Here is a 26,163-nt window from a genome sequence, read left to right as displayed (position 1 = left end):
TGCAGGAGCAGAGCTTTTTACTTTTACTTTCTCACTGTTATCCATTACAACAACCTGTTGGTCGACACAACTGCACACAGTCGTTTCAAAGAGTCAAATAATGTGGTAAAGGCCCACTGTTGTGTGAACAGAGTTTAAGTAGAAAGTCTGAGTTAACAAAGAAAGCTGACACCTGTTTAATTTGACGGGGGTTTTAGTTTTTGTCCGGCTGACTTACACAAACAAGGCCCAGTGTAACAGTTCAGATTAGCCCTATATAACTGGCCTATGCCAAAGTATACCCAGGCAGCCCTCTGGTGTTGTGGATCAGTTTGGTGACAGTGGTGGTGGCCCCTGCCCTGCCCTCCACCCTTCCACAACTCTGACTCGCCCCTGTTGGACCGTTGGAGAGAGATGGTGATTTAACTTCCTCAGTTTCAGCCTTGAAGTTTTCCTAATTTATTCCTATTCGTGTAGTTACATTTACTAACTAACATTACACGGTGGGGACTAAGCTGTCAAAGCACTTGGCTGCCGGACAGAGTTTGTAGCTGCCTGTCGCACTAACTTTAACCGCTGCTATCTTTGCTAGCTGCGGGGCTAATGTCCCACAAGGACAACATGAGCTAGGTGGATCTGCTCGCTAACACGGCGAGGAAACCACCTGAAGACACAAGAGGAGCCGAACACCTGTTGCTGTGGCCGGTTTTTCCACTCACAGTTAGCATGTCGAATCAGAACCAGCCGGCTTTTCCGACCCAGCAGCAGCCCAACCTGAACTCTGCCCATTTATCACAGCTTTTCGTCAAGCCCTTCAACAGTGCCCTAAAAATCAAAAGGAGCGTAATAACAGACGACTACAGTGTCACAAGTCAGGTGCTCGGCATGGGGATAAACGGCAGAGTGCTGGAAATATTCCACAGAGAAACTGGACAAAAGTATGCCCTGAAGGTAAACATGTTGATTATAGTGGACTGGGAACGTGCGAGCAGCTGCATAATGTCACCAGATGTGAAAACAGACACAAGTCTGCTGTGTAACTGTGAGGTAAAGATGCATTTTCTGGGATTGTACTTCACAACTTTGACAGCAGTTTAGTTTTTGGTGTGGTAGTTGAATTGTCAGAACACACTGACTACGTCAAAAGCTTCTCTTTATTGTTGTATTAAGTTCAGGAAGAAGGATGTTCTCTGCACCTCTGACACTTCAACCCATCATATCAGTTTCTGTTGGGGGATGTTAATGGATGACTCACTGCTGCTAGTACATGATGACTGCTTCAATGGTCTTTGCACAATCTTGGATGTAGTCTTTGTATCTAAAAGATTTTCTATCTGTCAAAAGAAGTTTTCTCCTCTATTAAAGCAGTCTACTGCAAATAATGGTATAGAGATAATGCCCCTCCAGTGATTTCATATGGAGTGTAAACATAGCTTGAACACAGCACCTAATGTTTGCAGACTAAATTTCCTTGGGTTCCTCCTCCGACTTTTAGCTTAAATGTCATTAAGAGGTCAAATCTGACGTCGATTGCATTACCTGAAAACAATTTACATTAAAAAAAAAAACTGATGAACCTTACAGCATTGCAGACATGATCAATTTCATGTTCTTGTAGGCTGGTGTGTAACTGAGATAAAGATGCATTTTCTGGGACAAGAAATTACTTTTGAGTGTGGCAGCTAATTATGGCAATGTCAGAACACAACATTTGATATTAATACCTGACTGCATCAGTAAAAAAAATTAAAAAAAACCTTCTGTTTAATCGTGGTTTCCATTCAGGCAAAAGGATGTTGTTCTCTGTACCTCAGACACTTCAACCCATCATATCAGTTTCTGTTGGGGGATGCTAATGGATGATTCACTGCTGCTTGTACATGATGACTGCTGCAATGGTCTTTGCTCAATCTTGCATGTAATCTGTATATATAACAGTTGTTCTGTCATGAGAAGTTTTTATCCTTTAAACCTGCTCTGTCATGGCAATCTACTGCAGTGCAATAAAATGTGGTTTTGAGTAGTGTAAACACAGCTTGAATGCAGCCCCAAATGTTAGCAGATTAATTTTGCTTAGGAAACAGAGATGACACTTTGAGAGCTATTTTAGAGTGCATGTTAGTCCTCCAACTTTTAGTGTCTTTGTCATTAAAAGGTCAAATCTGACACAGCTTGGGAAAAAAATACATTCAAAAAAACCTTGATGAATCAGACAGCATTGCAGACATGATCAGTATCATGTCCATGTATCCAGCATTTACTGTGACGTTTTCTGCTTTAGTTATTATGCGCCTTAATGTGATGAGACAAAGACTTTATAGGATGATATATATGTGTGAAAAAAGGATGAAAATGTGTCCAACAGCTTCAATGGTTTGAGCTTGTCTGCTTTGTGTTACATGCTCATAGATAGTACATTCGTGTCTCATAATGTACCAAGATGAGCTCTGAGATGAGAGTCAACAGATGCTTGTCTTTAATCTCTGCTCACAGAAAATCTGCTTCTCATTCACCATTTCCTCTTCCAAGAATAGTACCTTTTCCATCATCTAACTCAGTCTGAATTTCAGCCAGTAGGGAGAGATGAAGCAATTTATTACCTCAGTGCATTCCTCTGGCAGTTTTGAGTCAATCATATGTGCCTAACTACACATTAGCTTTCCTGAGTGGTCTGTTTGGGGTGACAGGTTGTGTTTAGAGTTAGGGACAGAGGTCAAGAGGTGGGGTCACTGTTGGGATCAGAAGTGAGTGATACATTTTGTTCTCAGTGAAGTCTGGAATTTTCTGGAATTTTGGTGTTCATACCCAACATACAGCTATTTTTCAAGGTTAATTTTCTGTCATAGAATTTGTTAATTATATATTGTCCAGGCGCTCTGGCCTTTGGCATACCACGTTCAGGTGTCTGTTTTGAAAGAGAACTGTTTACTTGCAATATCCAAATGCTGCCAGCTTGAAAGAGAGAGGGGGACATGCCTGTATCTAAAAGTAGCTTCATGCAAGAGGCCAGAGATGACTGAGGGATTATGAAGTCTGGAGGGGTACAGCTGAGAGTATATTATTATGGACGTAGCACACTCTCGGCTTCTGGAGTTATGGAGTGGAGGTGTCTTCTTACATGACCACAGTGATTCTTAGGCTCACTCTTCAAGGTTATTTTGTAGGGCCAGTTTCTTCATTGAAAAAAAAGTCTCTGTTCTACGTAATTGTTCACTGATTTTGATAGGTGTGATTTCTCACAGGACAGAAAAAATTGGAAGCTTTAAAGGTGATGTGGTCTATTGCAGTGTTTGTTATGTATTGTGCTTTTTTTGTGCCAAAAATACAGGCTGTGCTTGACTGGAAGTAAACAGACATCAGAATTTTTCCTGGCTCAGAATGGTTCTTTAATAAACGTGATCAGTCTGTGCAGAGGAAAGGCAAGGATTGTATACTACTGTATCTGACAGAAATCTAGATGTTTTCTTGTTTTTTTTTCCCTTGTTTTTTCATGTTATAAACAAAAAAAATCTATCATGCTTGAGTAAATAAAACCTTAATTAACAAAACTGGTTAAAAATACAATTTTATAGATTCTTAGTTTTTATCATTAAAATCTGTTTGGGTTGGGGTCCCAAAATCCTCTACACAGGAAAAACTCTCAACATGATGTGAACTTTGCATTGTCTCATGAGAAGTGAGTAGTTAAACCTCCAGTTCGAGATCATTACTCTTTCAGTCCAAGTTTGCCTTCCTTGTCTGATCTCTTTGGACATCAGAAAATCCCACACACCATCTTCTCTTGCAGTCTTTTACCCTGTTTGACTTTAAATAAGCATGATCTTGACATGTGAGAGAAGCCTCAGCCTATCTCAAACAACTGTGAAAAACTGTTATCATGATATATGACATGTAGGCCAGACGGGCATAAATATAAAAGTCAAAAGAATGAATTCCTTCTCAATTTTATCCAGTAAATCGCTGTCTGATAATGGAACCTGACAACATGCTACAGATTTATGTAGTAAAAACCTATTATTTTTTCTTACAGAAAGATTGTTCATTTGTACTTCAGTGTATTTATCACCCATCAACTCACTGTCATGTCTTTGGACCACCTGGAGAAAACCTGTGTTGGTACAGGGAGAACATGCAAACTCACCACAGAAAGGCCTCAGTAAATTCTTTTTTGTTCACCCTGACTTGCACCTAAACAAAATGGAAATCTTGTCATGCTTACTTGTGTGTTCATTCCTCTGCTTTTTGTATTCCAGATGCTGCAGGACTCTCCAGAGGCCAGGCGGGAGGTGGAGCTCCACTGGAGGGTGTCGCCTTGTCCTCACGTTGTGTCCATCATAGATGTTTATGAGAATCTGTACCAGGGCAGGAAGTGCCTCCTCATCGTGATGGAGTGGTGAGTTCCTCTTACACATGCAAAGACGCATAATTAAAGTCAGTAATGAATGTGTGGTCTTAAAAAGTGATAGCATATGTTGAGGAAATGCTTCTTCCCTGGACACTGTTCACGTTTGAGTGGCTCTTGGGAGTTGTGGCTGGTAGTAGTTCCTGTGTGTGCTCATGGAGCTAGCTCTTTCTAATGCATACCAACTGAGGAGACTATGGTTGTTTCCAAGACACTTCAGGACAGAAAGCAATGAAAGTCAGAGAGGAGGTAATTTGTCTGTAACATAGTAAGGCCGGGGCATCTATCTACTGTGTAATTTTACCTTGTATGTCACCAAAAAAGTCAAAAAATGTACTCAGAAGCAAGATATGATACGCTTGATGTGAAATCATAATAAAATATTGTTGACTGAGAAAAATTAAAATGACAAATAGTTGCAAATGTGGAATGCTTTCTTGATGTAATACAATTTGATAAACAGACTTTTTAGATTACAGGGAAAGCTCAGGTGGAATCAAAAATGGCCATCGCAGTGAACCAGGATGAAGGATCTCCGCTAAGTGGAATGCAGACATCAGTCATACATCCGTGCTTTCCCTGCTTTAACCAATTAAAGTCTGTCATGAAAAGGTCTTTTCAATAGCTTTTTTACATGGCAATCTGATTGTTTACTGTGGGTCATAGCACATGGCTCTACCAATTGCAGTGCCTTTATTAAATCACCACAGTATGTGAACGGAATTCCTCTTCTGTCTGGATGGTGAAGCAGAAGTGTTGTGATAAAGTAGCTGATGTCTAAATCAACTTTAGTTAAAAAAAAAATGCATAAAAACTGTTTACAAGTCAAAAATATAGCTCTTGGGCAGCCTTCTGTTTCTGCTGCCACATTTGTTACTGCTTTACACACACAAATACTCAATTTGCTTTGCTCAGGGGCCACTTTTCCAAATGACAGCAGTCCAGGGGCCAGTTAGTACTGTATTTACATCCGATAAAATCCATAAACATTTAAAGACCCATATCTAGTCTTCTTTTGAAGTTATTGACTTTTAAATAAACTGAGACAAAGCTAAGAGATATTGTGGACATTTACTACACAAACAAAAAAGAAAATCCCTGCATGAGTCAGTTTATGTCATTGCAAATTCTGTTAGATCCACAGGCTCTAAGATGAGTTTCACTGGCCTGTAAACAGTTTTTGATTGAGTGCTAAAAGGACGAGCGTGTTCTAATGTCTGTACAGGCTCATTATTCTGTCTTATTTTTGTTTTCAGCATGGATGGAGGCGAATTATTCAGTCATATCCAAGACAGAGGAAATCATGCATTTACAGAAAGAGGTAAACATATTGTTCAACAAGTTACAGGTGTTCATATTTCATTCCTAGTTGATTTGCGTGGGTGTTACTATTTTGATAACGAGATCAGACAGTAATTGGCCTTTTTCCAGTGCGCCAGGTCCACAGTGTCTTGTTATGGGTGGAAGGAGTGCAGACTGCGTTTCTTCCTGGCACCTTTCCTGCTCATTCTATTTCCCTGTAATATTTAAAACAAACCAAAAATGCCCCAAATAATGCAAAAATACCAAATGGCTATGAAAAGTCTTTGAATTCCTCAAATCTGTAACTATCTCAAAAGGTGCTGCTGATTGTGTGGTTTCATCCATATCTATACCAGCCCTCTTCCCCTGAAAAGCCAAATTCTGAGCCATGTCATGTCCGTGTCATTTTTCTTTGCTTTCTTTCTTACTCAGAGGCATCAGACATCATGAAAAGTATAGGAGAAGCCATTCATTTCCTGCATTCCATCAACATTGCTCACAGAGACATCAAGGTAAATAGATCTCCGTGTATGTCTTCGATAAAAGCTGCAATAGAAACTGTAGAATTTGCCAGGAAAACCTGCAACTGTGGGCTACCTTGTGGGACAAAACAGTCATCATAAGAAAGAAAAACAGTGAATAAAATTGTTGTTGTGCGCTTATATTTATGTTTCACTGACAGTTAGACGTTACATGACAAAGAGCCAATACGTTAGGTCTAGTTGCACAGTCTGGAAAAATGATACGAGAGTTATGAAAGCAAAGTCCTTCAGCGTCTTTACATAGTGAACATTAAATTGTTTACATATGGTATTGTTAGAGTAACTGGAAACATGAGTGGTGACTGAAACAGACAGCCTTGACAGCCCTAAATGTGATACAGTTGTTTGTATAAATCCAACACTGGAAGTTTTCTATTTAAACTTTGCGTTTATAAAAATAATAGGAAAAATTGAACACTGTGTGCCACTTGCCAGTTATATGGTTTCTGTTCTGCAGACACTGGATCACTGTTTTTTTTGTCCTTCAGCCAGAGAACCTACTGTACACCTCCAAAAGGCCAGATGCTCTCCTCAAGCTGACAGATTTTGGTTTTGCCAAAGAAATCACTACTTTAAACTCTTTGGCAACGCCATGTTTTACCCCCTACTATGTTGGTAAGGCCACAGAACATGTGCTATTGAAAGTGATTACAGTCCGGATATATATGTTAAAGATGCACTGGAGGATTTTTCCAATCAGGAAAACCTGCACAAGATTAACAGCTTCAGTTAAATTGATGGGAATTTTTATAAACTGTGATTTTTATAAACTGTATTCATCACTCCTGAGTGCGTCCTGTGGTGTAAACACAGCTGTGAATTTGACCCAGTCTTTTTGTTGAGCAGTTTTGCTGAGGAATATCTGCAGACGGGTTTTTTTGTTTTTGAAAAGTAGCTTGACTGATTGGACGTTGAGATGACTAATCTTGTGCAAAACAGAGAAAAATCCTTTTTGTGCTACTATCATTGTCAGTGTTTTTTTTTTTTTTTTTTTGAGAACAGAAGCAAATTCTCACGTCCAATTTAAATTATGTCTCTTGATACTGTGGTAGCTCCAGAAGTTCTCGGTCCAGAAAAGTATGACAGATCCTGTGACATGTGGTCTCTGGGTGTCATTATGTATATTCTGTAAGTCAGTCTTTGTGCGTTTTTTCTTGTTAAAACATGCCTTTACAATACAGCTACTATAAGTTATTGCTGCTCTTAATAGCATCCACCTTGTCATTAGGCATTTTTTTTCTCCTTATACGAAGACTTTGTGGATATCCTCCTTTCTTCTCTCATCGTGGTCTGGCAATATCTCCAGGAATGAAAAGGCGGATCTGTAAAGGGCAATATGAGTTTCCTAATCCAGAGTGGTCTGATGTGTCTGAAGAAGGTAAGAGGGAGGCTGGCAGTGCTTAAAATGGAAAGTGGAGCTTTCGCTGGTTGTTTTACTTTGCTGGAATGCTTGCACAGTTTTCATTTTTCGTCCATTTTTGTCCTACTTTTAATGAGTCTTGCTTGACCTTTTCTTAGGTAGTGCAACCTTTTGATTCTGAAATAAATAACATTTGTCTTCGACATGGTGGATAGTATTACTAGACTTGCTTTCTTTTCTTACAGTGATCGTATTATTCTCTGTCTTCAGTACAAAAGTGCAGAAATACAGCAATATAGTACTGAATGACAGTATTTTTTAAGATTTTCCATTCAGCATCTTGCATTGTATAGCAGATTTGATCTTTTTGTCTGACATTCATTTACATGTATTTTACTGAAGTATTGATTGATTATGTCTAGAAACAATACCTGACCAGTGTAATTCAAGCTGCTTCGTGACTCGAACACTTATGACTCATGATACTGTGGACATGTATGAACATTTATTAATGGTGACTTCCTGTTGCAGCCAAACAGCTGATCTGCCACCTGTTGAAAACCGAGCCGACCCAGAGAATGAGCATCAATGAGTTTGTAAACCATCCATGGATCAATGTAAGAGTCTCTCTGCAGGCATGAGTCTTCTTAAACAACAGCTGGTTAAGAAAGATGTGAGATTTTCATTTTTAAGCTATATTTTCTGTCTGCCACAGCAGTCAGTGGAGGTTCCACAAACACCTCTTCACACCAGCCGTGTGCTGCACGAGGAACAAGAAGTCTGGGAGAAGGTGAAGGTACGTGTCAGTGCTCCTCGTGTGCGTCATTTTTTTTACTGGTTGTTTATTAGGACGGAGAGGCTTTGATGTTGGAGAGCCAGTGTTGTTGCTCTTTTTATGGGTTTTCGTGTTGGAAACCAGATGAAAAATATTACAATATGGTTTCATCTCAGTTGTTTTTGATAAGTGTTTTGTTTTTTTATTGCTAGGAGGAAATGACAAATGCCCTGCAAACGATGAGAGTGGACTATGATCAGATTAAAATCAAAACTATTGAAGACTCAACTAATCCTCTACTCTTGAAGAGAAGAAAGAAAACTAAAAACACAGCCACGCAGAATCCTGGCTAGCCAATACAGACGAAAGACATAATTTGGTTTTTACAAAATAAAGATACATTTAGACACACACAACCACGTCCATACAATTTTGCAGGAAAAAAACTTATAAGAACTTTGGAGGAAGCAGACTTTGTCAAGTGGTTTTAACATGTTGGTTGCAGTTTTCTTTTTGTAAATTACAGATCCCTTTCTTTTGAAAAATTTTAAACATAAAATTCCCCAAGGCACTGTGGTAAATGTGTCTCAGAATTTTGACCTACTTTGCGTTTAAATTTTTCTGAAGCTTGTTGACTGTCATTACAGAGAGCAAACATCTGCTCTATGTTCTCTATACTAGGACAGTTTCCATTATGTACATAGTCAGTGAGTCATTTCACTGCGCTTTGTTGTCTGCTTTGGATTGTTTTCAGATGCTTGAGGATGTTGTTGAGAAAGTTTTGTAGCATCACTCATAATTTTCAATGGAACGACCATAACAGACACCATAACTTTTGTTGTATACTTTGACCGATTGTCAGAAGAGCTTCTCCTTGCCACAAAACTGGAGTTTTCTTGCTACATCATGGTAGTTAAAATGCATTAAGCAATTGTAGCAGCTTTGCCTCTGAGACGAGTGAAAATTGCATTAGAATGACAAACTTATGCTGCTAATTGAACTCTTCAAGTTTCATTTGGATTTGTTTTCTTTAATGCAGAAACTGTCTGTTGTTTACTTTGAATTATAAGTCTTGATTTTCTCTGCGGCTTTGTTGTTTGATCATTTCAGTGAATCGCTTCTTTGTTGTTTCCAGTAAATGAGAATTTTTGGTGGCATGTTATAAATGCAAAGAGTATTTATGTTAAGCTAGTTTTACTGTGGAAAGAAAAACAACATAACTGGTTGAGTGGAGCAAGTATTCAAGTCACGAGAGCTGTTTTGATTTCCCTCTGGATTAAAAACTGCAGTTTGCCTGAAGCGTTAGAACTCTCTCCTTTTTACCACAAAGGTCTTCCGTTTTTCTTCTGTTGCCCAGAATTTCCAGCTACAATGAGGGGAAAAAGTTGCCACAGAACATACATTCTAAAAATTTTTCTGAACTAAAATACAAAATTAAAGAGAAGCAAGTTCAAAGTCTCGTTGGGATGGTGAGAAGCTTGAGCTTCAGCGTGAGGCTTGAGAACTTGGCGACAGACTGTGACCTTTTTAATGCAAGAAATAGCTAACTTTATCTGAAGTCTAATCATTGTGCATCTTTAAACTGTTAGAAATGTTATTAATCTCATATTTACATCACATCATTTCACGCTAGTATTCAACTAAAGAGATTGTAACTGAATTATTTAGAGCTATTCTGTCATAAACTGAAGTGACAGATAGACATTTTGACCAAGAATATATGAAATGTTCCTAGGTTTCATGGCAATCCATGTGACTGTTTATCAAGAAACTATAGTTGTATGCTTAAAAATGAACTTCAGTCTAAACAACTATTAACTACACCTATAATTCAGATGGAATACATGAATGCTCTCATTTTTTAATGAATCCAAATGCACAAGTCTGTTTTAAGTTGGAATATTTTGGCTCTCACCGTGTTCTAAATACTGTCATCCATTCTTTCCAAGAAATAGTTCACCTAATGGAGCCTCACTTTAGCTCACAGTATAGCAGCAACAGCAGGGAATGGCTCAAGGCTGAACACATATTGGTTGCTGTCTTATAATTGGGATTATAGGCTTTTCAGGCTGTAGTTACGTCCGTGAATAAATGGCGCCCATGCAATGTTTTGGAATACACATAATGTTGTAATTACAACATAATATCGTCAGCTTTTGCATCCTGTTTTAATTCAGACCTTCTTTGTGGTGCTCAGAGTTAAGATAAACAGACAAAAATAACAGCTGTGTGCCAGACACAAAAAATAATCTCTATTGTTTATACATATTTAGATTTAATGTTGATTTATTGCTAAATGATAGACTTCTTCAATATAATAATGCATAATCACTTGTAAAATTGTGTCTTTACTTAATTTTTTTTATATTTTTATTTTTATAAATAATGCATATTTGGCTGTCATTTTAGACTGCAAGATGTTTCTGACCAAAACATTTTGCATTGTGACTGAAAGTCTACCAAGTCTTTTGTGCAAAGAGGTTCCATCTGGGTCTCCTCAGATTTCCTCTGTTTTCAAATGGGATGTAATTGCTTGGTGATAAAGACTATTACACATTGAAAAGCTCCATTACAAATCAGGAAGTTGTCTTCCACTTCTTCAAAGGGACTGGGGAAACCAGATTGTTGGTAAGAAACATAATCCCTGAAACTCTGTATCCAGTTTTTTTTTTCTGCTCCAGTGGAAGACACGAATGGTGAGGGCTATTCTGGAGACTGGATGCTGGATGATAACGATGCTATGCTGTCTGCAGGCACCAGCACAAACATGTGTTAACTTTCTCTGTAATTGACAAAAGTACCACTTGCAGCAAGCAGAGAAAGGAAGGAAAAATGCATATGGAGGATGACTGTGGGCAAATAACAGGGTTTGGAATACTTCGTTGAAACGTACAGTATACTGGGAAAAAAGAACATGCTGTTGCTCATAGAGTAACCTAAGCCACATTGCTTTGTCTTAGAAATTAGAAAACAGCACCAATTATAACGTCAAGTCTGAGTCGTAAATTTACCATAGGGTTCACCCCCATGACAGTAAATAGCAAGCCAGACTGTCGTAATAATAAGGCATGTCACAAAAACGGAAAACAAGGTTGTTAAAAAGCAGATGGCCATACCGGCTCACAGATGGGATTGATACTGACATGGCTGGAGGTGATATACTGCAATTTATGATGTGCTTTTACTTGCGAGTGGAAAAAAGGTATGTGTGCTAATGAGACATGGTGTCTGGGGCTACAGCTGCACAGAGAAGGGGGATATTTACCCTATGCCAACAATATGTTCCTCTCAGTCTGTGAAAGATGCAGGCAGAAGGCATCGTCTCAGATCAACCAGCTGGTAGGTATACTGCACCTACTGTACATTTTATAACTGCTGTCTCTTATTGTACACCTGCATGGTTCAGTGTCAGTTTTAAATTGTTCCACAACTATGATCAGCATGTGTTTTTATGTAATGAGGTAATTTGTTAATTTGACTTCACGCCACCTTGAAATAATTTCCACCCATTTTTTTCCTCGTGGGTTTCCATCAGTGACAATGCGGACTGCGGTGCTACTCCTCTTAATGGGAATAGTGGATCTGAGCATCGGCCAGCGTTACAGCCAATTCCAGTGGCTGTCCCATCTGCGAGGGCGACGGCGGCATGCTGGGTGGCAGGCTGCTGATGTGGATTGCCCCCTGGAGTGCGACTGCCCCTCTACCTACCCTACAGCTATGTACTGCCACAGCCGCCACCTTCAGCACGTTCCCTACGTCCCCTCACATATAAAGTACGTCTATCTGCAACGGAACCAGATCACGGGCATCCAGGATGGGGTGTTTGACAACGCCACCAGTTTGATCTGGGTTGTTTTGTTTCACAACCAACTCAACTCAGACAAGATTGGCAAGAACGTCTTCAGCAAGCTCAAGAACCTGGATCGACTCTTGTTGGACCACAATGAGCTTACCCGTGTGCCTCCTAACTTGCCCAAGGGCATCACAGACCTGCGACTCGGTCACAACAAGATTTCCAAAATCCTCTCCAACTCGTTCGAGGGCATGGCCAACCTCACAACCCTTCATCTCCAGGCAAATGACCTAGAGGATGTTGGAGGTGTGTTCAAGGGACTCAAGTCTCTGACCGCACTGGATATGAGAAAAAACAAGCTAAGGAAAATTCCCGACAACCTGCCTGGGAGGCTGCAGCAGCTTTACCTGGAGTTTAATAACATAGAGAGTGTGCCAACAGACTTTCTCAAAACATATCGCAAACTGCAGTTTGTCCGGTTGGCTCATAATAAGCTGACTGATAAAGGAATTCCATCCAGTGTCTTCAACATCAGCACACTGGTTGAGCTCGACCTGTCCTTCAATAAACTGGAGAGGATCCCTGTGGTTAGTAGGAACCTGGAGAACCTTTACTTGCAAGCCAATAAGATCAAAGGTATGAACACTTATCTCTTATGTTAATTCACTGACAATTTGTTATAGGTTTAGGGTCACAAATAAAAGATGACAAAGAAGTATGATGGGATTGTGAACACTTTACTTCATTTTTAGAAAACAAAATTTGTCATAATTATTTTTTAAACTATTAAAGTGTTTATTTTAATGTTTTCATTAGAGTCATTCAACTCATAGGTTACTTTAGGACTTTGCAGCGATGGTTGTCAAAACAGAACCAGTATCCTCAATCAGAATTAAAGGTAGATTTACAGACTGGGTTGTTTTTGCTCAGTGGGACACAGACACCAACTCAATTAACAACACAAATCTGTCACAAACATGCATCGAATGTTGAAACTGGCTCTTTTGAGTCTCCTATATATGAATAAACTGGCAGAATTGAGAGGCACCTGAAAGGTAGGACGTTTACTTAGAGTATAAGTTTTAAAAAAGCAAGACTTATTTTTCTGTTTTTCGCTCCTTCTTTGTGGTCGCACGTACCTTAACTCAACACACACATCCTCTCCATTCTCTTAATCAACTCCAGCTAGTTCTGTGATGATCAAATAAATGAAGCTGTAATATGTATTGTTTGTGCTTGCCTTGCTTTAATAGTACCACTTAAGATGCATTTGTAAGTTCAGTCATCCACCTTGTAGTCATATTTGGTCCTTAAACTTAAATTACATTTCTGAAGTTACATTTTGACCGTTGCCCAACAGTGACGTAAACATTGTCCCTTACTTTTAGGGTGGGAGCTGTGCATACAGCAAGGACAAATTTTCAACCACAAGATGACAGCAGAAGCAGAGTTTTTTGTTTTTTTAAATTAGACCCTTCCACTGCGGCAATTAAAAAAAAAAGTATATATAGAAACACTTTCTCAAATAGCACAAACTACCTATAATCTTAGATACAGTTCTAGTAAAACAAAAAAACATAGTAAAAATCACTACAAAATCCAGAAAGCTCATCATGAGTGATTTTATTCAAGCAAAATGTCAAGATTTGATCTCATATGACATTGTAATTAAATGGCTGCAGTTCAACTGTAATATAACAGTGTGAGATCCCACATCTGGCTTTTTAGCACTGACATACTTTCCAGAAAGAACATATGGCCGGTTGAGACTGTTCGCTTAGCTGGAACGCACTTCTGAAAATACAATACGTTGGTTCTTGATATGTCTCACAAGATGACAATGAAAGTCTGCGACATAAAGTTTATCCTCTTTTTATTTTCCTCTTCTCTTTCAGAGTTCTCCCTGGGCAGCTTCTGCAGCACTGCTGACATAACAAACTTCTCCAATCTGAAAATGCTGCGGTTGGATGCCAATCAGATCAGTGCCAAAGACATTCCTGCCGAAGCTGCCTACTGCTTGCGGCAGGTTGCTTTTATAGACGTATAGGTCTTCCTGATGTCTCTCGCCAACATGTTATTTGAAATGCTTTTTTTTCATCACACATCACATCATTTTCCTTATGTCGTTCACTGTACTTTCTACTGAAACATAATTGTGAAGGAGTGTCGTTAAACTGGTATTAGTAGCAATTAAACATTTACCATATTACTCAAGGGACAGACAGAGAGCGATGAGAAATGGCTCTTACACACACACACACACACACACACACACACACACACACACACACACACACACACACACATATAAATTGTAGCTGATGAACATTAGTTGTTTGTAGCATCATCTGTATAAAACTGGCAGTAATCTGTGTGAGAATTAGTTTGGATCTTTGCCTCCACCATGTGGCACAAGGTGATAAAACAGCAAACTGAGCCGCAATGATTCTCATTAACACTTTTTTAGAGAAGTCATTTTTTAACATATTCTCAGTAAAGGATACTTAACAACGTATTTACAGTTTGATAATACTTGTTTTTCTATCCAGTGAATATTTTTAATCAACATTTGAAAAACCACAACAAAGTGTTTTTGTAGCTAATGTAACCTGTGTTCCTCGTCAAAGGAGCTGCTTAATTATTTAAAGCTATGATTGAATCACTGTTTTCTGTCTTCATAGTCACTTCTAAGACTTTCTTTCTCCAAGCTGTAATTTCCGAGCCAGCGTGTATGTTACCACAGCGAACTGTTTGTTTACCACATTTAGACAACAAGCTATTGTAAGGATTGACACTACTTAGTGTGTTTCCATTTTTCCAGAAGGCTGTGAACTATACAAATTTGTGTCAAGCAATTCTTTTTTCTGGGAATCTGTACCCATTATTACATCTGTGGAACACAAACAGTTTCCAGTGTTATTTGTCCTCATAGCTGATGGTGATATACTTTTAGGAACAACAACATGCTCTGTTCTCTAGAATGGCAAAACACACACACACACACACACACACACACACACACACACAGATAGCTGCGTGTGACATTTTTTTAAAGACAGCTTTCCTCTCCATCTTCTACAGGCATTAAATTGAATTGAGAGTACTTTCTCGTTTTGTAATGGATAAAAGATGGAATAATGCCAGCACAACAGTGGTTTTCAAACTGATAAGTGGAAGCCTGTGACATTCAGTGTGTTATAGGTCATGCTATACTGCACATAGTTCTGCAGAGGCTGTGGGGTAGGAGCTGCCCCCCCCTCTGCTTCCTACACAAATTCATAAAAAACACTGTAGACGCCAGCACACATGCACACAATCAAATATGGGAATCCTTTCATAGGATTCACTCATGTGGTTCTCTTTGAAACACATGCAAAAGTTTTGCTTTGTTCAGAATTGTCCGTTTTTTACACTCACTGTACAATTTATTGTAAAACATTCAACTGTTCCGTCACTAAGTAAACATGAGTGAAAGTCACTAAGGCATTAGGGAATGCACATGAATTGCCCTTTTTCATGATATTCTCGTTAATTTCCACCACCATTCAACAAGAATTCATTGTCATGCATGTATGTAGGTAAACTGTAGCAATAATATGTTATTCCCACTAAACCATGTCACTGGAAATACATTTCTTTTAAAGCTGCAACAGTGGCTAGTATACATCTCACTGAATCGTTTCTCTGCCAGTATCAACAGTTCTATTTTTAAGACTGACATAAGACTGTTTCCCACTGCTTCCACAGACTATCTGCCAGAAACAAGAGCTCACAATGTTTGACAAACCATTATATTGTTTATAGTGTGTAGGTACTGTTTTACAGTGAAACTGAATATACTATACTAGACAAATCTTTGACCATAATATTTAGAAACTGTTAAGTAAACACTGTCTTGATCAATAGTACAGGCTGAAAGTGAATTCTGATGCTTTCCAGAGCTCTTTGGAAGACAGAAAAAAGTAATTTTAGGTCGTCAAACAGGATGTAGGCTACAAAGTGACATAAAACCTTTACCGAGACCGTTACTTCCCCTTAGATGTGATTCAACTGTGTCTATATATGAGTGCAGTGGTTGCCAGACTGCTGGAGAGAATTAGAAATTTGGGTATGGTATTGTTGGTTAACTTTTATTATCAGTTTGAATAGATAATAGACAATCTATGGATTGAATAAAATGAACATAATAAATAACTTGTGGAAAAGTTTAGCAAACAACATTACAAACATTCAGTTAAGCGATAACAAATGGAGACACGTTCAACATATTTAAGTACTGTAAAAATAAACCTTTTTTAGTGAATTTGAGAAGATATTTGCAATAGATAACTCATCATAATATACACAACATATTATTCCAAATAAGGTCCATCTTTGTTCTCACTCAAAGCAAAGCTTCCGAGTAAATAGGTGAGCATGATACATGACAGATGTAATACTGACATTAAACATGTTCATGGTGGATGAAATGTACAGCTTCACAAGTGCTCTGCTGCTGCTGCTGCTGCTGCTGCTGCTGCTGCTGCTGCTGCAGAGATGAATTCCTCACTGCCTAAGGAGAGAGAATAATGCTGAAAAAAAAACGTGAATACAAAGATGTACTTCATGTGCACTGCAGTCAGTTTTCTGATGTAAGCATCTGTTTTAGATGATTAATCTGTGCCAGCTCCAGATGTTTAACTGACCATAGTCCTTTGACATAGGTGAAAATGATACTCACTTTACTGTGGCTCCATCTCTAGCTCCTGCAGATCTCTGCTTTGACCCAGATGACAGAAGTATGCATTAGCAACAGCAAACATGAAAAAAGCAGATAACTATTAGTTCAATTGTTCCATATGCTCTCACCTTGAGTTTGTGTGTATTCTTGATCCATGAGGATTGTGAGTTTTCTGATTTGAGGAAAGAAAACATTTTGTGAAATTCAACCAGTGCAAACACATTTTGGAAAAACTAAAGCAGAAGAGACAAAGAAACAGACAGACATATCAGTTTCCTATTATTTGAAGTAACTGAATCACTTTAAAACGATAAGCTACAAATCACACACTGCACACTGCACACACAAAAGGGTGGAAAGTTAATGATAATGCTGCAAAACATCCCTATGGATGATTTAATATTTTTCTCCCCGCTCCGAAAACTTTAATTACCGTACTATCAGTATTGGATTTCCCCACCAAACGAAGCTCTCTACAGCCATCTATGTGGGTGATTATTTCAGTGAAAAGATCATTTGTGAGCATAGGGCCATTTTAAATGCCATGTTTCCATTATCTTGTCTTACCCCCGTAGACAAAGCAAAGCTAGAAGTGGCTGGTGGTGGCCCATGGTGCTTCTCAACTCATTTTCTATAAAATTCCAGTCAAAAAAAATCTAGCTTGTGAAGTCATGGATATTTTCAGTGGATTTTGACTCACTGCAGGGAGACTGAAAGTAATTTGAGGTCTTTATGAAAGACTATTTGACTGCGAGAAAGAGGTCTGTGTTCACCTTCTGTTCGGCTCATCATGCTGCTGTAGACCTGAACACTGCCAAAATTCTACTAAAAATGCCAAGCGCTTGCACATGTTGCAGTTTATAGCAAAATTAGAGTGGTGTTCCTTCTGGGGCTCAACTTGTGAAAATGCATGACATGGTTTTATAAAATATTTGACCATCTACCTTCACATGGGAACCTGAGTTCAACTAAACCAACTACTTTGACTTTCCAGGATTCCTTCTGGCACCATTACTTAGAAAATGCAATAAACCAGCTGCTTAATACGCACCAAATTCAGCTGCTTAAAATGAGCATGCATGCATAAATACTTAATGTGGCATGTCAGTTAATTCTGTTGGCTAGATCAGGTTTCATGGTGAAAATTTGGCTGACAGCAGCACCTCTTTTCTCCAGCTGTGTGGTCCCTGCACATCAGGCAGACCGCACTCCGAACACGACAATCCAATCACGTCCAAAAACAAACTGAATCCTACCCAATAAAGACCTTCCAGACCATTTTTCTCTCACTAATTTCAAATGTAAGTGAAAGAAAAACAGAAAAACAAGCCGCAATATAATGATTGCACTGAGGTCCCATATGAACCCAGCAGAGCTACTCAAATTTGTTTGCCATTATCCCAGCACTTGTGTGGAGCCTTCTTTAGCTCTGGTGTAGTGTGAAAACTGACAATCCATCTTTTGTCCCTCCTTTTGGATTTCCTCATTCAATATAACATTCCTTGAAAGTGAGTATTCACAGTGTGGTCCTCTGACTCATTGACTATAAGACCTTTCTGTGAGTAGAGCATATGTGGTTTTAGGCAAACAAAGCCCATGCTGTAAAAGGCCAGTTCTCCCAAATATTTATCTCCATTTAATGCAGAACATGAATTCCTCCATAAGGTTTAATGAAATGCAGTTTTATTGAGCTTGTCATAAAGCACAGGCCCACAAGGCTTTCTCTACTATTATCCAAGAGTTTTTAGCTCCAGCTTCCTGCCTCTAAGAAGCTGATTCCTGTGTGACCATGTTTGACCTACCCACAAAGAACACACATTAAAAGGCTGTAGAAAGACATATAAAAACATTATGGCCAGACTGTAATTTTACAATCTAGGGTGTGTCTTTTTTTTTTTAACTTTTGATCATATATTGTGCTGTTAGCAGACCTATTAGCATATGGCTGCTCTCCAGAGAACTGACGTTTTTACCAGAAACAAGCTGCAGCTGATACTGGTAAGCTCTTTCAAACACATTTTCCGTTTTGTGCAGCATTCATTAATAAGGCCAAATGTGGACCGTCAGCCTCAGTGAATTATAAACTGCCACTCTGAATCATACAATGCATCATCTCAAATAAATGTGATGGCACCAAATGGCCTCAAACCAAAAGCACTTCATTTGCATCTGCAGATGTTTGTGCATGTGCTGCCCCAAAATAGCACTTCTGCATACGCCAGTGAGGCCATGCTCCACCTTGTTTTGTTATGCTCCGTATTTACCAGTGAGGCTTCCCTCAGAAGCTAGTACTTCTGCAAGAGTGCTCAGCCAGACTGTGAAGGCACGCTCAATTGCAATATGGCTGGAATGCATGGGCTAAACTTTATGAGGGCACATGTGATTTTGGAATTGACAAAATAGAAGTGCTTTTACCTTGTGTGTGATGAGACAGTAGAGAGTAAGTATGAACAGCAGTCCTCCGCAGATGGATGTGACTATGAAGCCAAGCTTATGCAGGTTTTTGACTGGTCTTCTCTGAGACGCCTTTGCTGAGTTCCTATCATAACTGTCTGTAGACAAGGAGAGATAACCTGTAATCTCAATCTTTGCGTGCATCTGCTTAATTCACCATAGAATGCCGAATGTTTTTCAGACTCTCACCTGTAAAATATTGTGTGAATGACTCAGTGGATAGCTCTGTGGCAGAGCTAAAGATTTCTGTGTATTCGTTTTGGCATTTCCAGTCAACTGGTGTGTCCCTCGTTGTCACCAGCTCCCAGTAAACTGACAACACCTCTGAAACCTTCTGTAGTGCATCTGAAGGAGACCCTCTGTACAGCATCTCAAAACTTTCTGGCTTATCCTGCAGCAGATTTTGAGAAACATACTTGAAATATTTTCTGGCTACAGGAGATTTATCGCCTTGTGTTCACCAGTTCCTCATATCATATGTTTCAGATTCTTCTTTGACATTCTTTAAAACACAATTCTTGTCACACACTCACCTCAACCTCTTCATTTATCTGAGGCACACATTTCTGAGAGTAGATGTTGAGGATGAGCGCTCTCAGGGACTGAACGTAGCCGTCATTGACTGAACCCCGGTTGTATTTGAAGTGGGTGGTAAGGAGCTCCAGGATCCAGGGTAAAGCAGCTTTCACAAAGCAGCATTTGCTCTGTGGGGAAATCACGTACAAGGGAACAAACACGATGCACACAATACAGTTAATGTTATGTCTGACTTCACGGTTTTCGAATGGTGCCATAAAACTGATGCTACCTTACCAAACTTCTCTGTTCTATGAATGTGTAGGTTATCGAACACCCACTCCTCAACTGGTTATCCATCTGCAGAAACAACAACAGGAGGATTTCAGCCCTGGCTGTGTAAAACAATGGATCTAATGCTGTTGGAAAACCTACCAGTTGCCTGACTGTCAGCAGGTGTTCCCTAGTGATGGAGTGTCTGCATGGACCAGGGACCTCAGTCATAGTCAGAGGAAAGCTCAGGAAGATAAGGACACACAGACACTTTACCTGCAACTGACACAGCCGTACATTATCATCAAACCAACCTGGAAAGTGCACCAATGCATCAAAAGTACTGCTTCTTGACATTCCTCATGTAGACTGTGCTTGAGTGTATCATGTGTCCTACAATAGTAAAAGTAAACTCTTAAACCAACACAACCATGGTTAAATGAAGTGCTAATGTGGCACCCTGACCTTAACATTTAAACAAAAATGCATTCCCTTTCTGATTCAGTGATCACTTCCAAATGCTGGCAGTCTTTTCTGCAATAAAAGAGCTTTCTTATAAATTATTTTACAAGACAAAACAGGTTCAAAGCAAAACTAAACTGAACTTCCACCCAATTGTGCTATAACATTTTAACAATAGGAATTCAAGCTGCTCTTGCAATTCCATCCAAAATTCCATTTAAGTACTTATTTTTCACCTCTGCATGCTGTTTGTGGGTAAATGCTCCACTGCTTGACTCTGATCTTGACAAGGTCTCAGGTCTCATGTTGAGTTTGGAGGAATATGTGCAAAGATCTAAGTTTAGTGAGTGTGACCTCAAAGGAAACTAATTTGGTGGCGGTAGGCTCCATTTATGGCCAAACACTGCCCTCTATCATGCAAGCCTGGTCAGACAACATGCACAGACTCCTCCTGCAGCTGACAATGCCTGCTACCAAGCACCTTTTGGCAGCTGTAACAGTTAAATGGGCTCCAGATGTACTTAATCTTCAGATCCGAATTAAAACATGGTGACAATATTTTTCACACTGCAGACGGAATGGCTGCATGTGAAGGCATTTTTGGATAACCTCTTTCACTCACTTGCCCCTTGAATTCAGTGCTGGTTTGCAATAAATTGTTAGGACAGATGGAGGCGAAAAACTGGATCAAGATGTATTTAGACACACACACAAAAAAAATGATTGGACAGCCGCAGAAAAAAGAAGTATTTGCTGTCTGTTCCTGATATAAAGCTGAGCTGTACTGTGTAACTGTGGTTTAGGTTTGTCAATAATAGGATACAAACTTTGTGTCATTTCTTAAAATCTGATCCCGGAGCCAAGAAGTTTACAGAGTCTCACGCCATCCAAGTTTTAGGTTTAAAGTATTCTATAAACAATAAACCGAGTAATTTGAAACAGAGAAATTTTAAATGTGGTTCTCCAACTTAAGCAAGATGCTGCATGTGAGCTGAAAGACTATCCCACTAGACTTTTATTTAGGACCCACTGTTTGACTGATGATGATACATAATTCAATTATCGTAATCTAATAAAACTATTGATGTGACTGGTATGTGGTAAAAGCAGGCGCACATGATGCAAATGTCACTTATCACATGATAATTTTTCTCTCTTTTCTATCTATTGTCTATGTAGGTCAGCAAACTAAATAATCAAGCACCAAGCTTCATACAGACCAACGTGCTCTGGACCTGTGTGCACTGCCCAGTGTGGTAGTGGTGCTTTTTAAAAAAAAAAAAAAAGAAAAAAAATCCACTCTTAAACCTACCTTAGCTTTGCTCTGAATCAGGGTTGACACAGGGATGGTCATCTGGTACTTGTTTGACAATGGAAAACACCAGACTCCTTTGTCACACACATTGAAGCGAAGATATCCTTTTCCGATATCCACTTCTACTCCAGAGAAAGGAATTTGCTTTTAAGTCAAGTTGACACTGTCATGTGGTGCTGTTCTTCAAAGCATTGGCTGATGTGCTCCTCCTCTGCAGAGTGAGTTCAAACTGAGACTAACTGTTTCAGCTACCAGACACCCTTTTAAAGACCTCCCACCTCTCTGTTTCACAAGATGCACCGTCCCGGCCTCTGTGTAAAGACAAATTGCTTTTTTTGTGGACTGCATGTTGATTGACAGTTAAATATTGTAGATCTTTGTCCAATCCCTTGAAAGCAATTTCAAGCTGACAAATGAACTCTTAGACTAACAGCTGTGATTGAAGAAGGTCTTGCACCTATATGCTCCTCGGGAGAATATATGGATGTGATTTAGTGAGCCCAAAAGGGCAGAACTGAGCAAGAAAAATAACTCACAGAGTTCATTTGCAGAAATAGATAACTCCGTTTTGATAAATTTTCAGAAAACTTTTTTTATTGTTTCCCTGAGATAATATCAATCAAACTGAAGTTGAGTGGATTTGACTCAGTAGAAAAATACATGACAAAATAGAGAAAAAATAAATTATTAGTGGTATTATTATTATTATTATTATTATTATTATTATCATTATTATTATTATTATTATTATCTCAAGTAAACAATAAAAAATGAGTTTTCTGAAAATGGAGTTACCTGTTTTTGCAAATGAACTCTTCACATGTTCTCAGCGCTCAAGGAGGAGATCGGAACCTTTAGCTTTTTGTTTATTTTTTAACCTAACACAAGGGAAAGACACACACACACACACACACACACACACACACACACACACACACACACACACACACACACACACACACACACACACACACACACACATATAAATAATTTTGTGAGCTATTTTTGACAGACAGGGAATTCCTCTCAAAAGAGATCAATGGTCTGAAATAGAGAAATAGAAAGCATGTGGCCTGGAGAACTCAGAAGTATTTTCAACGTATCACACATTCCTTTACTATCTAATTCTGTATCTAGGGCTTCTATTGCTAAAGAAATGTAAAATATACTGCTTTCATATTGCAGAGTTCAGTGATGGAACACAGCTAAGTGCATGATTACACAATTTTGAGGTTTGTCTGTTTTGCTTAACTTTTTGTTCTAGAGAGGAAAACTTTAATCAATAGCTAACGTAGCTATAGCAACCTTTTACAAACTAAACATATCAACATATACGTAAAACATGTTGCATTGCTGTAGATGGCAAGACATTGCTGGGCAAATGTTCTAGCATCAGTAACTAGAGTTACCTAACAAATCTAACATATATTTATGTATGCTTTCTACAGTATATAACCAAATTGATCGAATAGAATGACCCATTTACAGTTATTATAAAATGTCTCATGCATAAGACCTACATATACTCACATACTTTAAAAAGGCAAACGTCAGTCTTTTCCACCATCTTCTCACTCAACTTAATGCAATCTCTAATTCAGCCTTTTTCTGAATAAAGTAATCCTGCTTTACTGAAACCTTCATAATTTTTTTATCTTTAATTTGCTGCAGAGGTGCTTATCACCTTAGCTGGTTTTGTTCATATCCAAACCTCACCACAGTGGTCTTCTTTATGTCAACAGAGCTGTGATTTCTGCTGTGAGAGAATTGAAGCTCAACAACGTCCCTCCCTCCCCAAAAAACAACCCAAAAAACTGACACTTACATAAACATATCAGCGGGAAAGATTCTGCTCCGATGTGATATTGTAAGTGATGGGTGTAGCTAAAAGATTAATGCAATTTTAGATGTGGTTTTACTACTTCTGGAAAAATGCTGTTGAGAGTTTCTGCTGGCTCTTTGCAGCAGAAAACATCCTGAAAAAAAACCACAGGGGGTTTGGGTTACTGATCAGTGCCAATAACTGTCAGCGTCTACGACACCAGTTTTTCTGGAATGATACTCCCTTTTGTAACCTCCCTCTGGTGAAATGAGAAAACCTGCTGCCTTATTAAATTATTCGTGTTGTAAAGTTAATTCCTTGGTGGCTCAGCCACGTAATTTCACCCGTAAAAGGATAGTTGGAGTGGGAAACGGCTGTCAGTTAAATATAAAGCAGCTATTATTTAGCTAGCCTGACTCTGCACAGAGGTGACAAAATCCTGGACATAATTAGCTATTAAATCTCATTGTGCCATTTTGTTTTTTGTACATATTAAAGGTTAAAAGGTTTGTCAGCTCTTGAGTGAACTCCAGCTTCGAACACCGTGTGGTACCGGTCTCCCCATCTATCTCCTCACAAGCAAGTGAACAGCCCTGAAATGAACAGATATGACTACTTGTACTGTGTGACAAGTTTTTGTGACTTTCTGTCCCATCAGATACAATGTCTACCTGCATTTTATTTTAGTTTAAAAGTTCAAATATTTGGTTTAGCTACCTGTCAGTACCAATGAAGTCAAAATATATAATAGCAAAAGAGAAGATTGAACTTATTCATCCCAAAGGCAACTTTTGTGCCAGATGTTCCTTAAAAACATTTACGAGACACCATTGATCCCCGCAGTCTAGTAACAGACTATCTGAGGCAACCAGTCACAGATAAACTGACTTATCTTTTTGAACACTGAGCACCAGCTGCAGCAAAAATCACTTCAATCAAAAAATGAAATGGCAGCAGATGAATTTCCTCTGAGGACCAAAAAAAAATCTTTGTTTTTGCTCCTCTACTGATGATTGAGGGTTTTCGTAAGTACTTATTTTTCTGTATTTCTATCTATTCATCATTTTTTTTCATTTACAAATTGTTTTGTATTTTTTAATCATTATAATAGACATGTTTTTTTTAGCGGAGGGCTACACAGTGACTCGCTGGTTACTACTGTTGCATTGCAGCTAGAAGATCCCCGGTTCGCATCCAGACCTGGGATCTTTCAGCGTGGAGTTTGCATGTTCTCACTATGCATGGGTGGGTTTTCTCCAGGTACTCTGGTTTCCTCCAACAGTCCAAAAGCATGCTGAGATTAACTGATAATTCTAAATTGCCCGTAGGTGTGAATGCGAGTTTGATTGTTTGACTGTATATGTAGTCCTTTGATAGACTGGTGACCTGTTCAGGGTGTCCCCAGGTTGTTTGTTTTTTATTGATCCAGTATAGACAGAGGCCCAATCTGTATTTCTCACAATGTGGGACACTAAACGGAATCCTAAATATGTAGTAAAAAACACATATGTTTTACTGGCTGCAGCTAATAGAATGGGACATTGCTGAGCAACAGGCTGCATACATTTCAGGTTCAAGATTTGAGATCTAAAGCTTACACATGATCGCCAGGAATAATATAGTGCAAACAGTATCCAAGAAAATGTTTGTGCTTTTGTAACTGAGCAGTTGTTGGACCAGGTTTCCACCCCGAGTACTTGTGCAGACTCATACTGCCAGACACATTTTTGAAATGGTCTGACTGTCAATCAGATGCCAGTGTGGAGGTTTCCACCCCCAGCTCATTGTACACAGAGAGCAGATAAAATCAAAAGCAGACAATTCATGGATGTTAAAGCAAGGAAGCATGACACCGCACTGTCACTTCAGTGCAACATGAGAGGACTTCCCCAACCAATTCCGAAAAAAATAGACAAAAAGATCTGACAAGGGCACCTGATAAATACGTGTACTTTCATTGTTTTATTATCTGTATGTCGTCCGCCTGCTAAGCAAGCAGAAATAACTGTTATTTGTCAAGTCAGTCCTGAAATCACCTTAAAGATGCATGTTTGCTCCTAAGAATTTTGCAGTTCAGGCATTTTTGTGAAGCACTTTCCTCTGACAAGAATTTTTTTTAAAATTAAACCAAAAAGCTTTGTTTGGCATCTGAAATATACATCTTGAAAAAGAGTGATCTTATTTTCAAGTCATGCTCTGTACAAAGGCAAGTTGAGTGAACAAAAGCAAGATATCACATCAGGCTGGGCAGCACATGTGGACAAACTGGGATTTATTATGTTGGGACTTCGGGGTTCCCATGGGTGTGTATGTGCATGCAAATCTTTCTATGAATTCGTTCTACTTTGTAACTATGTCAGATATCGGAACGGTGTTGTTAAAGCTAAAAGAGAGTAACAATAATACAGAGTAATATGAATGGGACAATCTTTTTAATAGTTAAACTAG

The 26,163-nt window shown here is 38.9% G+C and overlaps 3 protein-coding genes across 12 annotated transcripts; 2 read left to right on the top strand and 1 right to left on the bottom strand.

Moving 5' to 3' along the window:
* Window positions 1-360: 360 nt before the first annotated feature.
* On the top strand, window positions 361-9,441 carry LOC110956438 (MAP kinase-activated protein kinase 2-like). 5 transcript variants are annotated; one of them, XM_022201918.2, is made up of 10 exons: window positions 361-930; window positions 4,233-4,372; window positions 5,638-5,702; window positions 6,116-6,195; window positions 6,714-6,840; window positions 7,278-7,353; window positions 7,479-7,603; window positions 8,117-8,202; window positions 8,304-8,381; window positions 8,573-9,441. In XM_022201918.2, exons 1-10 carry the CDS (start codon window positions 706-708, stop codon window positions 8,711-8,713), a joined length of 1,143 nt encoding a protein of 380 aa, XP_022057610.2. In that variant the 5' UTR covers window positions 361-705; the 3' UTR covers window positions 8,714-9,441. The 5 variants fall into 5 exon arrangements, with proteins under 5 accessions (XP_022057610.2, XP_022057609.2, XP_051805917.1 ...); XM_022201917.2 differs by having other exon boundaries at window positions 8,301-8,381; XM_051949957.1 differs by having other exon boundaries at window positions 361-1,026.
* Window positions 9,442-9,566: 125 nt separating this feature from the next.
* Window positions 9,567-14,812, top strand: fmodb (fibromodulin b). The gene is made up of 2 exons (XM_022201920.2): window positions 9,567-12,789; window positions 14,049-14,812. Exons 1-2 carry the CDS (start codon window positions 11,901-11,903, stop codon window positions 14,198-14,200), a joined length of 1,041 nt encoding a protein of 346 aa, XP_022057612.1. The 5' UTR covers window positions 9,567-11,900; the 3' UTR covers window positions 14,201-14,812.
* A 361-nt stretch (window positions 14,813-15,173) lies between these two features.
* csf1b (colony stimulating factor 1b (macrophage)) lies at window positions 15,174-22,130 on the bottom strand. Of its 6 annotated transcripts, none has more exons than XM_051949960.1 (9): window positions 21,891-22,130; window positions 20,279-20,398; window positions 20,141-20,203; window positions 19,861-20,031; window positions 19,517-19,718; window positions 19,289-19,425; window positions 17,002-17,045; window positions 16,874-16,911; window positions 15,174-16,724 (listed from the first exon to the last, which is right to left on the bottom strand). In XM_051949960.1, the coding sequence occupies exons 1-8, from the start codon at window positions 21,930-21,932 to the stop codon at window positions 16,875-16,877; spliced, it is 816 nt and encodes a 271-aa protein (XP_051805920.1). In that variant the 5' UTR covers window positions 21,933-22,130; the 3' UTR covers window positions 15,174-16,724; window position 16,874. The 6 variants fall into 6 exon arrangements, with proteins under 6 accessions (XP_051805920.1, XP_051805919.1, XP_022057615.1 ...); XM_051949959.1 differs by having other exon boundaries at window positions 15,174-16,705; XM_022201923.2 differs by having other exon boundaries at window positions 16,874-16,908.
* Window positions 22,131-26,163: the final 4,033 nt, after the last annotated feature.

The sequence above is a fragment of the Acanthochromis polyacanthus genome, chromosome 6 (assembly GCF_021347895.1).
Source record: "Acanthochromis polyacanthus isolate Apoly-LR-REF ecotype Palm Island chromosome 6, KAUST_Apoly_ChrSc, whole genome shotgun sequence".
Lineage (NCBI taxonomy): Eukaryota > Metazoa > Chordata > Actinopteri > Pomacentridae > Acanthochromis > Acanthochromis polyacanthus.
Note: the sequence above shows the minus strand (reverse complement) of the source record. Positions and strands in the feature narration are given on the sequence as shown.

Coding starts and splice junctions, on each gene's coding strand:
- csf1b (XM_051949960.1), bottom strand. CDS start 21,932: ATGACCATCCCTGTGTCAACCCTGATTCAGAGCAAAGCTAAG. Junction 20,204..20,278: donor TGCTGACAGTCAGGCAACTG/GTAGGTTTTCCA, acceptor TTGTTTCTGCAG/ATGGATAACCAGTTGAGGAG. Junction 17,046..19,288: donor ACTGTCTCATCACACACAAG/GTAAAAGCACTT, acceptor TCCTCAAATCAG/AAAACTCACAATCCTCATGG.
- LOC110956438 (XM_051949955.1), top strand. CDS start 706: ATGTCGAATCAGAACCAGCCGGCTTTTCCGACCCAGCAGCAGCCCAAC. Junction 5,703..6,115: donor TCATGCATTTACAGAAAGAG/GTAAACATATTG, acceptor TTTCTTACTCAG/AGGCATCAGACATCATGAAA. Junction 7,604..8,116: donor GTCTGATGTGTCTGAAGAAG/GTAAGAGGGAGG, acceptor TTCCTGTTGCAG/CCAAACAGCTGATCTGCCAC.
- fmodb (XM_022201920.2), top strand. CDS start 11,901: ATGCGGACTGCGGTGCTACTCCTCTTAATGGGAATAGTGGATCTGAGC. Junction 12,790..14,048: donor GCAAGCCAATAAGATCAAAG/GTATGAACACTT, acceptor CTTCTCTTTCAG/AGTTCTCCCTGGGCAGCTTC.